The sequence below is a fragment of the Conger conger genome, chromosome 16, assembly GCF_963514075.1.
Source record: "Conger conger chromosome 16, fConCon1.1, whole genome shotgun sequence".
NCBI classification, from domain to species: Eukaryota; Metazoa; Chordata; class Actinopteri; order Anguilliformes; family Congridae; genus Conger; species Conger conger.
The window spans coordinates 11,827,611-11,842,451 of NC_083775.1; the positions used below are offsets into that span (position 1 = coordinate 11,827,611).

The 14,841-nt window shown below is 43.1% G+C and overlaps 1 protein-coding gene across 1 annotated transcript in view; it reads left to right on the forward strand.

Annotated features, from left to right (window-relative positions):
- The first annotated feature begins 2,032 nt into the window (after positions 1 to 2,032).
- The window catches only part of LOC133113963 (collagen alpha-1(I) chain-like), a 28,507-nt gene continuing 15,698 nt past the window's right edge, over positions 2,033 to 14,841 (forward strand). Inside the window, exons 1-22 of the mRNA XM_061223134.1 lie at positions 2,033 to 2,246; positions 4,035 to 4,229; positions 4,708 to 4,727; positions 5,091 to 5,126; positions 6,105 to 6,197; positions 6,506 to 6,580; positions 7,210 to 7,254; positions 7,857 to 7,910; positions 8,329 to 8,382; positions 8,873 to 8,926; positions 9,471 to 9,524; positions 9,630 to 9,683; positions 9,779 to 9,823; positions 10,225 to 10,278; positions 11,137 to 11,181; positions 11,666 to 11,719; positions 12,504 to 12,602; positions 12,704 to 12,748; positions 13,114 to 13,212; positions 13,705 to 13,758; positions 14,505 to 14,612; positions 14,769 to 14,822. Of these exons, the coding sequence (XP_061079118.1) occupies positions 2,165 to 2,246; positions 4,035 to 4,229; positions 4,708 to 4,727; positions 5,091 to 5,126; positions 6,105 to 6,197; positions 6,506 to 6,580; positions 7,210 to 7,254; positions 7,857 to 7,910; positions 8,329 to 8,382; positions 8,873 to 8,926; positions 9,471 to 9,524; positions 9,630 to 9,683; positions 9,779 to 9,823; positions 10,225 to 10,278; positions 11,137 to 11,181; positions 11,666 to 11,719; positions 12,504 to 12,602; positions 12,704 to 12,748; positions 13,114 to 13,212; positions 13,705 to 13,758; positions 14,505 to 14,612; positions 14,769 to 14,822 (1,473 nt within the window). The 5' untranslated portion in view covers positions 2,033 to 2,164. The remainder of the gene's footprint in view (positions 2,247 to 4,034; positions 4,230 to 4,707; positions 4,728 to 5,090; positions 5,127 to 6,104; positions 6,198 to 6,505; positions 6,581 to 7,209; positions 7,255 to 7,856; positions 7,911 to 8,328; positions 8,383 to 8,872; positions 8,927 to 9,470; positions 9,525 to 9,629; positions 9,684 to 9,778; positions 9,824 to 10,224; positions 10,279 to 11,136; positions 11,182 to 11,665; positions 11,720 to 12,503; positions 12,603 to 12,703; positions 12,749 to 13,113; positions 13,213 to 13,704; positions 13,759 to 14,504; positions 14,613 to 14,768; positions 14,823 to 14,841) is intronic.

Here is a 14,841-nt window from a genome sequence, read left to right on the forward strand (position 1 = left end):
TGAGGTGGCATTTTCATTTTTTGAGGAGAGCATTCCTTTCACCGTCACATGCATGAAAGAGAATCAGAGACACATTTCTTGGACGAGTGACAGCCATATGAGAAGTTAAAAAAGAAAAAAGTGGAGACACCGGATTGGACATTCGTTTTACTTGAAGCTGCAACGTGTCTACTCTGCGTTGAGACCGATTTGAACCAATGCCAACTTCCCTGTATTCATCATGAGATCTAAAAGCAAAATCGTCTTTGGTGGAGCGGTCTTATACCCATAATTATAGCTCATAATACAGTACGAATCAGCGAACCAGCCAGCGTGCCCTTAAGGAACGAATTGAAAAATATACTTTTCCTTTCGCATTCAGTTGCAATAAACATGTACACTGTAGCCATTTGGATACCCACGGTGCCGTTTCAGGGTTAATTACGCTTTGTAGGACTGCGGGATGTAGTGTGTTAAACCGGAGAATCATGACTGATGTTAGTGCCATTTAACCCCTTTATGTCTGAGGGCACCAAATGAAATGTTCTAAATGCGTAAACAAAAGGAAAAATAGATCAGCTAATGGGTGATTCATTTTATAAGCTATTTTGATTGAGTTGTGTTTTCACCAGCACACTGTACAACCTGTAAACCAAAAATGTAAACATCTGTGCTAAGTACATATTTTCATCTGCGCTGGAAGGTGTGGTATATTATCAAGTAAATACGACGTTTGAATGTAATCATAAAGCACGTTTTAATTGCACAGTTTCACTAATGACAATCCTCTCTGCCCACCTGCGCGAGACAGGTGTGGAATGAAAGGTACGCATCTTCCACGGCCGTTCAGTATCCTAAACCTAAATGTCCGTTTTTCCACAAATCGTCCACGTACCTTTCGGAATGTGGCCTCGCACTCCAGTGCCCTTTTGCGGATATGAGTTCCATTCAATTCAGAGGAATATGCCTCAGAAACCAGATATGAACGGATCACATATCAATAACACCATTTGCACGCTTCACGTTTTAATAATATGCAAGCAATTATCATATATCTACAATTACAGTACCCATGTAGTTTCTATATTTATGGAATATCTAGTCTAACAATAAAAATGCGTTAATGCATCCTATCTGTTCACTACAAACGACATTGCCATTATTACAAAGAAAATATTTAATAGGCGTCGGATAACCCTTATTCTACACGTATGACATATACTATTCATTGGTATACGATATGTTACATTTGGAGGTTTCATGCATATGTTCCATAAGAACATTCGTAAAATAACTGTCACATTAAATATGAACAAATCTTTCCAAGTAAACGATCCAAAAACGATTTTAAGAAGCACAAACACCAAGAAAATGGCAATTCCTGTTGCATTACTTGGTTGAGTAGGGTGCAACATCACAAGGGCAAGTTCACCCTGTTCCTGTTCCCTTTCATCCCTCCGTCTATACATAATGAAAATAACGACTTTGGACTGGATCAGGCTGCATTTGGATTACATTCAATTGTGAACGCAAAAGATACAAAAGCCCGATAACCTCGAATGTGCGAATAACGACAGAAGGGGCCCACCGAGTGCAGGCGCTTTAACGCGTTATGCCTTACGATTTAAAAAAAGGTTCAGCATCTTCAAAAACGCAGTAAAACGCAATCCCAAAATAAACCGATAAGAACTGTGCAACGTTACTGCTATCTTTCCTGCACATACGCATAGTTGCTTGAATGTAATTATAACCTACGAAAATCTACCCAGAAAAAGACACCCATGCCTTCGTTCCTTGCCAACTGACATTTGGAGATGACATGGCCTGCTCTTCGAATGAACAAAAAGGAAGAGGGGTCTTTTTTTCCTTAACCTCCACCTTCTTTAGAAAAAAATATATTAGGTTGCTTGAGATTTTGGGACGAAAAAAATGTTAAGCCAGCCCCTCCAACTGATGAAGGAGGGACTTTTTAACGTGAACATACAGAAGTTATCTGGGGCGTTCAGCACCTCCCAGAAAGTTTGGAATATAAAAGCCAGGGCTATTAGTTAGTTTAGGCAGTAGGGAGTTTCTGCTGGGGTCTGGATTGGAGATACAACAGACCGGACCTCTTGTGTATGATTGGAGTCTAAAGGACGAGCATTTTCCCCTTGCCTCAAAGAGTCTACATGTCTAATATTTAGACATGTTCAGCTTTGTGGATATTCGGTTAGCGCTGTTGCTTGCAGCAACAGTACTTTTGGCAAGAGGTCAAGGCGAGGACGACCGTAAGTATAGTTTTACACAGTTTCTAATATCTAAAGGAGCGGTGGAAAAGATTCAAATGCTGTTGGGAATAAATGCTAGTGATGGGACCTAGTTACTGAGGAGAGTAGGCTAGTTTGATAGTGAAGACCTGCTGGTCTGTCTTCCATCTTTTACGCCGACAATTAACGAGTTGTGGCTGCAATTTGCTCTTATGTGTACCTCTTGTTCATGGAAACGCATGTTCATTTGAATTTAAATGCAAAAACTCAGTTTTAAGAACAAAGTCCTGCAGGTTCAGAGCATCTAGTGTTCATGGGCAATTTGATGTCCTGGAACGTTGCCTCTACTGCTGAAAAAACCTGGGCGCAGGACGCAATAAGGACAACAATGAAAAACTTCTTCTTCTCTACAAATGGTCATCACGTTGTCTTGTAGGAATGGAAACGTTCGGTTCATTTGTGTTAAAGAGACGAGTTTGCGTTATTGTAGGTGAAGAATGTGTTTATATATATGTGAATGGTGCAGTGGAATACCAAGTGAAAAGAGTGCTTAGCCAAAATAAGTGAGCAACAAACGGTAAGGCTTGCTTAAGCCTTGCGTAAAAATTTAAAACCATCTCTACATCCATCAATAGGATAGAAAGGGAATATTTTCGAAACTTTTATAAAGTTTATTACTTATTCTTCTTGGCGCAGAATCTTGTTCTTATTTCAGTCTTGAATTTAGGGAGTTGGCACACCCTGAGACATTTCTCTGGATTGTAGAATGACTGTAAAAGTATACAATCGAATTGAATAGTTCTATTAAAAAGGGAGAAAACTTTTTTAAAACACACAGACCATCTGAAATAAACGACTGATGTCTGAAGTAGTCTAGACATCACTTCATCTAAGAAATTTTGATGCTGGGCGTACAGTTTGGAACTGCTTTCTACGGTGTAATAGCGCCACTATGTGGACCAATTTGGAATTGAGAGTAGCAGAAAAGTTATATGATGAATTTTGGGGCGAAACCCGCCCCCTCCGCTTTTTTATTTTTCACGGATAATCGAAAACACATGCAAGACTTTACAGAGTTTCCACTAAGGGGAAATGTTCTTTGCTGCCAAGTTCGACGTTTCAAATTATTTCAGAATATTAAACTAACCACAAAAGACGTGCAACATGTTTTATGACTGCAGTTCTAAAAATTACATTTACGGACTATACTGCCACCATGACAAAAACTGGGTAATTGCAGGGTTCGTTTATAGGCTAAGCGTGCATATTACACTTTCAATAAATAATAACACATGTAAATAATAATAATAATAATAATAATAATAATAATAATAATAATAATAATAATAATAATTCAACGTGGAAATTCATCTGCCCTTGACTGCAAGCTATGGACGTTGATTTAAAAATATTTTGACAATACATGCAACGCGCATAGCGACACCGTTAACTGGCAGCCTAGTTATAATAGAAACTTTTTTAAATAGTAGACAAATGTATCGTATGGTAATATACTTCGTAATTTTGAACCAAATCTTTGCTTGTTTAACTTGTTTAACTTCTCACCAAAGTTTATATCCACGTCGGTCTGGTTCCCCACACCAACAAACGAATATACATATAAATAAATATTAATCTGAATGCTACCAGCCTCAATTCGCTACTTTACATTACATTACATTAATGGCATTTGGCAGACGCTCTTATCCAGAGCAACTGGCATGTAGCTATTGAAGCTACCTTGAACTCTGTACATTAAACGTGCATAGAAGATGGTTTTAAATTGCATTTTTGTTTTTGTTCCCACAGAGGCAGTCGGCAGCTGTACGTTGGGCGGCCAATTATATAGCGACAAAGATGTATGGAAACCAGAGCCCTGCCAAATCTGCGTGTGCGACAACGGCAACGTCATGTGCGACGAAGTGATTTGCGAGGATACATCCGACTGTGCCAATCCAGAAATTCCCTTCGGAGAATGCTGCCCAATTTGCCCAGATGGGGAAGGTATACATCAGTCTTCTACCAAATCCCTCTTCCTCAGTCCAGCACTAACTGGCGCCCTTGAGTCGGCCGCAACTGCCTTTCGTTAAGCTTTTGGAAACACAAGAAGGAAGCCTGCGGTCCTCGCGACTGTAATTTAAGAGTCACCTGGGTTTGGATAACTTTTGGAAGACGTGCATCAAAGAACCAACCTGGATTTCATTCGAATGTATCACGTTTTATTATACCCCCAACAGAAGTCGGATTAAACGTCCTTACTTCTTGCTATGTAGTTCATGGGCAAGCGCAGGCCTACTTCAAATAATTCCAGTTAATTTTTATGGAACGTGGATGAGGCCATTCTTAAAATGATTAGATTTGTTATAAAACTGGGACAGAATGAAGAAGTGCTGACGTTTGGCAAATGCTATTAAATGTTTATTTATTTATGATTTATTTATTAGATTTTTAGGCTAATTAGCTCATTTTATTCTTTCCATAGATACCCAGGAAACCATACCGGTAATTATTTTTTAATTAAACTTTTTCATTATTTGTTCATGTTGATAATACAACTACGCCTATTTTCTTAAATGTAAATGCAATGAAATGAAAGGCCTATAGCACAACTTACAGCAGCCCTTCACAATATGTGCCACAGTTTCTGGTGAATTACACATTAGCCGACAATATACATAAACTGCATATGAACGTTAATCATTCTTTCCTGTTACATTGCCATTGTGATTAAACCATTATTCTCAGTAGTGTTTTAAAATTTGGCACACAATTAATGGGCAGACAATTCATTAATCAATCCGTTAATTTACACACATCACCTGTACTTTCCTCATTTCATTTAAGCTGTTTGCTTCCTTCCTGTAGGGAGAAAAGGGCCCACAAGGTCCAAAGGGTGACGCGGTAAGTTTCTCTCACTGTCTCTGCCGCAGAGAGTGGTGTTTGTGCGAAATCAGGAAGAGAGAACTCAGCTTGAGAATTAATTTACCAGTTTTCAAATATTGCTCAACTAAAAGAAAATACTGGTTGACCTTACTATTATTGCATTACACATAGGCCTGTATATGGATATAAGCTTGCACCTATACAAATCAGTATTGTATGCATTATACAAATTAGACAACTGGGAGAAGTAACAGCCTGTTTGGTACACAGGAAATGGTTGGTACACATATCTTTAAAAATAATCCTTATAATTATTATTCAGTTTCTTTTCCAGAAACATCACAGTACATTTACTGCCATTCCTTGTTGGACTCTTATGTTGTCCTCGATATTGAGCGCAGCTGTATATTTTGTTGTTTATTTACATGTATGTTGGTATACGCAGGCCAATGGCAGGCTTCATCCATATGTATGTCACATCTCAGGCATAAATATCTTATCTTAGACTTTTTTTTATTTTGGTTTCTTGGTGTCACTTGTTTTTGAATTCCATCATTTGTGTGTGCTTTTAAAGCTAATTGAGTTATATGTGGGCTTACTTTCCGTAGCAGGATTAGCCTAGCTTTTAAGATGAAAGACCTTAAGGAAATCTATTTTCTTATATAAAATACAGTGACATCCTCATTTCTATTTATTTAAATTCAGTCCAGATGCATTGTGCTTCTGACACAAGGGGAACACCTTCAAATACTTTGACTTTTGTTCAAAGCCTCCCTAGCAGTACCCACTCAACTGAAAGGGCTATAGTATTTCCATAAATGTGACCTTTGACCTCTTTGATTCAGTTTAGGAATAGGCTGGGTTTGTTACAGAATACATTGAGATATGGGCAGTTACTGCCAAGGCCCATCTAAGCCTCTGTAGCCTGGCCTAGCCTGGCCTAGCTACGGTTTTCCTTTGTCACTAAAATGCCTTCTCCACCCCTCCATCGTACAGGGATTCCCCGGCCCCCCAGGTAATGATGGCATCCCTGGCCAGCCTGGCCTTCCTGGACCCCCTGGCCCCCCCGGACCCAATGGCCTTGGCGGAGTAAGTACCACAACCAGGACTCGGCAGAAAAATGACATCACTTTGGAGATGTATAGACCTGTGTAAATGGCCAGGTCTACACAAGCCCCAGAAAGCTGACCACAGCTAGTCCTGGGTGTGTGCTCTGAGATCTGAGTCCTTCCTGTACCAATAGGAAACAAGTGAAACAAAATGTCTAGCCCACCCCCCCTCCCAAACACACTCTTCAGGCACGACTATGTAGTGAACATGTTCACAAATATATAACATTGATTCCCCTCGGAGATGTGTTTTGTTGTTCACTGACCTTTCTCTTTTCTCCTCTGCAGAACTTTTCTCCTCAAATGTCTCACGGTTATGAAGAGAAATCTGGCGGTGGAGGGATGCCCGTCCCTGGCCCCATGGTATGAAAAGCCCCTCAGCCCTCTCCCCATCGGTGCAGTGCCAGTTAGGTCCACCAGGGCGGCGCAGTAACACGGCTGCCCCAGGAGATGGAGTACTGTCAGGCGTACTGCTGCCACAGTACACGGAGCCTTGAGTATAGCAACGGGCTCCATCTATGGCATGTTCAAAGGAGGCCTGACAACTTAAGGAATATTTCTCTAATAGCGTGGTAGATCTATATCAGACTACCTCTGCACTGAAATTCACTCAATTCAGAGAAACATAAACAGTTAAACTGCTATTTATTTTCTCAGTTATATTTATATATAAAATGTGTATATAACGCTTTTCCCCAGCGATAAGTTGAGAGTGTCCTAAGACCAGACCTCTAATGCTTTAATGCAGAAAGAAACTGTTTAATTCTGGATCGAGTGAATGCAAGTTGCATGGAGGCACAATTTTGAAATTGCCTCGAATTAAGGCGTGTATTAAACGTCTCAATTGCAGTTGCTTTTTTACGAGTGTTCAATTTGACATGACGCATTTTAGATAATCTCTGCATGTAGTTGTACACTGGAATATCATTTTCAGTGACATGAATGCCTGGTGCTCAGTTTGTGACATCGCGTTTCCTGTCTTCGTCCGACAGGGCCCAATGGGTCCCCGTGGCCCCCCCGGACCTGCTGGTTCAAGCGTAAGTATCACTTCACATTAGAGGCCTCAAAACGCATCAATGCCATTCGACTGCATCCACTTAAGACTTTATTCAAATAACAATTCAAGTAAGAAATTTAAATACAGCGCTTCTTAGAAGTAAATGAGCTGAGATGATATACTGCGTATATACTGAGTACGTATATTTTTCCGGTCAAACTTGTGTTTTGTAAGGAATCTGATTGAATCGTATCGATTTGGCGAAATCAGAATTCAGATGCACTGAACCGTTTCCTAGAGGAATCGCAAGATTTACACCCCTACTTTACATACTTTGACTTAATATCCAAATCTAGGGTGGATATGAAATCAAGACATCCGTGCCTGAAGCATAAGCCGTAGGTGTCGGTGAATCAGGCACACATACAAACTGAATGTAGACTGAATATCACTGGCCCCTGTAATAAACAGGTGGCAAGATGGCAGCTATAGACTCCAATGTCTATTTCAGTCATCTGGCTTAGAACTAGCATGGGTCAGGTCTGATTTTCCTGGAAGGATTATGATTTTCCTTAGAGGATTATGTGATAATAGCCTGGAACTTTAGGTCTGAGCTTTGCCTCTTTTTTTGTCATTCCTAAGGGACCCCAAGGATTCACTGGACCTCCTGGTGAGCCTGGTGAGGCTGGTTCTGCTGTGAGTATCCTCAAGTGAACTGCACCCTTTCCTATAGCACCCCACTGCTGACACTACTGACACACCAGCCAAATTTCTACTCCCATCAATTTCCCTTTATTGGGATTCAGGTATCCCCAAGTGACTCTGCATCGCCCCCTAGTGGAAGTTCACAGCATGGCCCCAGCTCAAACAGAAAGACATCCAAACACTAAATGAGGGTCAATGGGGTCAGCACTGACAAGCCCGCTGCAACACCACAGCCATTTTATGTATGTTGCTCAAGTCACTGGGCTTACTAACTTAAGTGTCCTTCATTTTGTACATAGGCTGCACATACACACACACACACACACACACACATTCCCTGCCCTGTGTTTTTGTGTTTCTCACCGTCCTGTGATGGTCCCACTCAGTGAGGTGTGTTTGTCCTCTGCAGGGTCCCATGGGTCCCCGTGGTGCAGCTGGCCCCCCTGGAAAGAACGGAGAGGATGTGAGTGTTGGAAGCACCTCTGTTTGCCCGTACAAAACCTCAGGGCCACGATTTCACTTCAGGACATTTCATATTCCACCAAAATCCCCAAGAGAGCAGCTGCTCAGATACATTCTCCACCACAAATACATCATACACCTGCTGATTGCATCATACACCTGCTGATTGGGCATACAGCTGTAGCCCATTTTGTGGGGTCCCTACTGTCCATAACCATATCTTATGTATATGTAGTGGACATGGTTTGATAACATGTAATATTAGACAAACATGCAATATGCGGACAATGATTATTACATGATATTTTTGTGTCCACTCTAAAAAGCATGGCCTACATCAGCAGGATGTGTTGCTAAAATAAACCAGGGGCTAGAGACAGCCTCTTTATAGCCGTTAGACATGTAGCCTAGCCTGCTGCAGGTTCTACATCCTTCATGTCTTCACTTTAGACTTCATCATCATCATCATCATCTCCCCCGGTCTCTTTCAGGGCGAGTCTGGCAAGCCTGGCCGCGGAGGTGAGCGTGGACCTGCTGGGCCTCAGGTGAGTCCTTCTGCCAAATTTCTGTCCCGGCTTCAAGCAATGCAGCGCTTCTTCCCACAGAAGATGAAGCATTCAGCGTGGCCTTAATGGTCGACAGCAGTGTGCATCTTGTGCACACTCAGATTCTTTGGCTTGTCTCCAACGAAGAACCATTTTTAGTTCTTTATGGAGCCCTCTCTGAAGTGCGAATGCCCCCAGATAAAGCATCTTCTATGGAATCACAGGGTTCTTTTGGAACCATTTTTTCAGTTTGAGTGTAACAGTCTTTTTTTTGTGTAACAGTGTTGATAATGATTCATAAAATACTGTTTGTGAATAAATCATAACTGCATTGAACCTGAAATGGGTAATACTTGCTAATACTGGCCAGTTAATGAAACAATAGCAGCTAATTTAGATAATGAAGAAATATAGTCACAAATGGACATTTACAACTATCGACAATTGTGATTTTTCCTGTGTGTCTGATCACCTGAATGCTGTTTGGTCAGTTGGATCCCATTAGTCAGCTTTGATCACATGTCCATCGCCTCTCTTCTGATAGGGCGCCCGTGGATTCCCCGGAACCCCTGGACTTCCTGGGATCAAGGGACACAGAGTGAGTGGAGATGGCCCCAACACTACTGACTCATCCTGACATGCATCTGACCCCTCCACTGGCCACCATCCCCTCTGACCACACCTTGTCTTGTCTCCTTTCCAGGGATACAGCGGTCTAGATGGAAGCAAGGGAGACTCCGGACCTGCTGGACCCAAGGTGAGCTCACAATCTCCAGGCACCCTTTTATCATCTCCAAAATGTTCTTCCGCAGTGTTGAAAGGAGCTCACCTGTTGCAAATGTGTTTCCCTAGGGAGAGGCTGGTGCCTCTGGTGAGAACGGAACCCCTGGCGCAATGGTGAGTGTTACTTCCTATCAATCCAGGTGACACTAGGTGGAAAGCTGCACATTTCTGAATGCAATAGAACTGTCAGCTATCGCCCACTAAATATAACCAAGGGTGTGCCCCAGGGATTGGTCCTTGGACCTCTCCTTTTCACTATTTATTTTAACAGTCATAATGTATCCAATGCTAACCTTCATCTTTATGCTGATGCTATTGTTATATTTTTCTGTGCTCCTACTCAGACTTTATAAGGCAGAAAAGAATGTGTCATATTCAGTACATTGCATTTCTTGAACAGTTATTCCATCTCACACATTTTTTCTTTGGAACCCATCTGACATCTTCTCCTCTCTTTAGAAGTCCCACTCTTCTCTTTAGATGCCCATCTAACTCCTATTTCTTGCCCCTTTCAGGGCCCACGTGGTCTGCCTGGCGAGAGAGGTCGCACTGGTGCTGCTGGTGCTGCTGTGAGTACCCCTGAAAAACGAGTCCTCTTTACCCTCTGTCCTACACCCTGTGACTGTACCCCTGAAAAACTAGTCCTCTTTACCCTCTGTCCTACACCCTGTGACTGTACCCCTGAAAAACTAGTCCTCTTTACCCTCTGTCCTACACCCTGTCACTGTACCCCTGAAAAACGAGTCCTGTTTACCCTCTGTCCTACACCCTGTGACTGTACCCCTGAAAAACGAGTCCTGTTTACCCTCTGTCCTTCCCCCCCGCCCACTGTGTCCACCAGACTTTGGCTTGGGAACAAGAAACTCAGGGAAAGTCACTGGTTGGACCTAATTTCTAATCACACTTCCAAAAGAAAAAAAAGAACGATTCACCTAAAATCGGTTGAATGACAAATAATATTTCTAAGGCACAGGCTAATGAGCGACAGCGGGTTGTTCCCAAAGCAGGTATAGGGCCCTTCTAATGCTTTGGAAGGTTAGAAGAGGAGCCTAATAAACTGTGCCTCCACCCTATTTGGGAGGAGACATAGATACTACCCACTCAAATTGAGAAGGAATGAGGCCCTTTTGTTTGAGTTGCTATCCTTTACACTTACAGTGAGCCTCAGTTCATATCAGTGAACACAAAAATAGCAGGACATATAAGGGCAGTTTTGCGGACGCTGTTAAGCCTTGTCCGAGACTACATTCTATTTTGAATAGAGATTCTCCATACAAAACTGAATTTAGTCCAGCGCGAAGCATAAACTTTGTTCCCTGAAACTTGCCCATAGAACTTAAATAGAATCTTAGAATTGGCCATACCCATGATTTCTAAACTTTAATATGTGAAGTTTTCCGGTACTGATCCCAGTTGGTCTCCCATAGGGTGCCCGTGGTAACGATGGAGGAGCTGGTGCTGCTGGTCCTCCTGTAAGTATCAAAAACCAAAATAATCCATTCCCAGCCATTCAGCAACTTCACACACCATGGCCCTTAGTCAGATGGGTCAGCAGGGTTCTATGACGTAAGGTCTCCCCTGTGTACATTCAGAACAGAAGCTACCTTTGCCAATAGTACAGTATGTAGCAGTATATGCAATCACTCCATATTCAATACATTTCTGGTATTATGCGCTGATTTGAATGCATTTGGCTTTCACATTGCCGTGCGTATACTGCTCAATGTATGCATGGCAATGTGATGAGGCAGAGATACAAGACACTGAACATATGTACACTGAATACAGACTCAGAATTGTGTTTGTTTTCATGCTAATGAGGAAAAACATGGCTCATGTATTACCCTTGAGGCCAGAGAGCAATTCTGTAATCATCCACACCACACGCACTGTGACCAGGAATGTGCTGCTGTGTGATCTTCTGACACTCACCGGTGCCTCTTTGATCTATTTCAGGGCCCTACTGGACCTGCTGGTCCTTCTGGATTCCCTGGTGGCCCTGGAGCTAAGGTAAGTGGCCTCACCTGCAACCTCCACTGCTTCATAGAAGTCCTTCATCGGTCTGACAGACAGACAGAGCAACCAGCTGGCAGTATCACATGAAGTAATCATTCTTAAAACACAGCAATGTGGCCTCAGATTTATGAACAAATGGCTATGGTCTACAACGGTTTTTTCACTGGGCAGATCATGGATCAGTACTTGATGAGACACAGTGAAGAGTTCATCATAAGCTCATCATAAGTTCATCAGAGATATTAAAATAACCATCTATATGCAGACAATTATTCCACAAACATCTCCAATTAATTTAGAATGATTCATTTAATTAATATTTAAATATGTCTGAGTGTTTGCCAACCCATTCAATCTTTTTAAAATGTACAGTATGTTCATCACTGTACTGTCATGTCACCTGCAGAGGCACTGCATTGTCTGAACAGAGTCCAAACATATTGGCTGTTTATGTCTGCTTTGAACATTTTATTTTGACATACATACAGCAAATAACTTTATTTTGATCAATGGACACAAGGATTGCAGTTGTTTAACTTTGAGCTAGTCTGTAGACAATTAAAAGGTTTATTTAAAGCACTTCCCCAGATGCCTGTGAAGCAGGTTCTGTGGGTTTTGTAATCCGATATAATCAGTGTCATGGGCCTGATATCTATCCAGAACAGAGAGGGGAGCTTGGGTACCTCACCTGTCTTGGGTCACCTAAGGTGAAGGCGTGATGTGATGCTGACACTGCACCCTCCCCCCCCCCCCCCCCCCCCCCGCTTCTCACACACAGGGAGATGCCGGTCCCCAGGGAGGCCGTGGTACCGATGGAGCCCCAGGTGCCCGTGGAGAGGCCGGCAACCCTGGACCCGCTGGTGCCGCCGGCGCCTCTGTAAGTAACGATAACGCCGTCAGAACTGCCGGCAAACGCCCGCCCGCAGGGGCCCTCCACTCCGTACTCACCTGTGTCTGCTTTCTGCCTTCCCCCTCCAGGGCAACTCCGGTCAGGATGGTGCCGCCGGATCCAAGGGTAACCCTGTAAGTACAGCCCTCTCAGCCCGTCATTATTAATGTTTCTGATTGGTCGGCGTATTATAATGATGTGGTAAGTGATGTTTCTGATTGGTCAGGGTTTTTAATGATGTGATGGGTTAGGTATCTGATTGGTCAGCATATTAAAATGATGTGTTAAGTGATGTTTCTGGTCGGTCAGGGTTTTTAATTATGTGATGAGTGATGTTTCTGATTGGTCAGCATATTCTAATGATGTGGAAAGTGATGTTTCTGATTAGTCCGAATCTGTAATGATGTGATGAGCCACGTTTCTGATTGGTCAGGGTATTTTACTGATGTGATGAGTGATGTCTCTGATTGGTCACCCTTTGTTCACCTGTTTTTTACAGGGTGCTGCTGGTGTTGCTGGTGCTCCTGGATTCCCTGGAGCCCGTGGCCCCCCTGGACCTCAGGGCATTGCTGGTGCACCTGGTCCTAAGGGTAACACTGTAAGTATGCTTAAAACAGCTTCAAAATCTAAACATACTCCATCATGTTGTTCAGTGTCATGGCCGTTACCCTTACAAAAAAAATAATAAAGTGTTCAAAAAATGTTCAAAATCTACATTTTAACACCCAACATGTGAAGAGAACATACTGTATGTGAACAATATAAAAATAAGCCCACTTATAAGAAGAGAGTGGGAAATGTAGCCTCTGCTATAATAGACACGTGTTTTGTTTTCACTTCAATATTGTAGTTCACTTTTGAAAAAGCCAATTACTTGCGGAAAGCTCCAGTCATGTCTTTTCGCTTGTGTATATTTTAATGTGAAAAATGTTTTTCATAAGGGTAGTCAGCGTGGATTTTCTTCAGCCAATACAGGAGTGTGTAATGCTTTAAGCCTCTTCATTACAGCAGTGTGTAATGCTTTTAAGCCTCTTCATTACAGCAGTGTGTAATGTATTAACCCTCTTCATTTTTTGCCCCCATCTCACAGGGTGAGGTTGGTGCTCCCGGGCATAAGGGAGAGCCTGGTGCAAAGGGAGAGTCTGTGAGTACACCAAGAAGCCCAGCACACACAACCCACATATGTGTCCTTTCATCTGCCACACCTCATATTTACACAGGTCAATGGAGACCAGGATTATGGTCAATTCTGTTTCACTTCAATTCTGTGGAATGTGACACAGAGCAAGCTGAATCTGTTGATCGATGTGTGACACAGAGCAAGCTGAATCTGGTGATGGATGTGTGACACAGAGCTAGCTGAATATGCTGATGGATGTGTGACACAGAGCTAGATGAATCTGCTCATGGATGTGTGACAGAGCAAGCTGAATCTGCTGATGGATGTGTGACAGAGCAAGCTGAATCTGCTGATCGATGTGTGATACAGAGCAAGCTGAATCTGCTGATGGATGTGTGACACAGAGCAAGCTGAATCTGTTGATCGATGTGTGACACAGAGCTAGCTGAATCTGCTGATGGATGTGTGACAGAGCTAGCTGAATCTGCTGATGGATGCGTGACAGAGCAAGCTGAATCTGCTGATGGATGTGTGACAGAGCAAGCTGAATCTGCTGATGGATGTGTGACACAGAGCAAGCTGAATCTGCTGATGGATGTGTGACAGAGCTAGCTGCATCTGCTGATGGATGTGTGACAGAGCTAGCTGAATCTGCTGATGGATGTGTGACAGAGCAAGCTGAATCTGCTGATGGATGTGTGACAGAGCAAGCTGAATCTGCTGATGGATGTGTGTGTGTGTGACAGCCCTCTCTGTGCTCTCTACCCTAGGGTGCTGTTGGAGTTCAGGGCCCACCTGGACCCGCCGGAGAGGAGGGCAAGAGAGGAGCCCGTGGTGAGCCTGGTGGAGCAGGAGCTCGTGGGGCCTCTGGAGAGCGTGTACGTCCCTCCCTCTGTGCCTCTGTCCCTCTGTCCCTTTGTGCTCCTCTCCTTCTTTCACCCTGCAGTGGGACCCCTGTCCCACTCATCCATTCCTGCTACACAGCAAAACCCCCAAAATAAGGTGTGTGACGCTTTGATTCCCCCCCCCCCCAGGGTGCTCCCGGCGGCCGTGGTTTCCCTGGTTCTGATGGAGCTGGCGGCCCCAAGGTAAGCAGTTTAAATACTA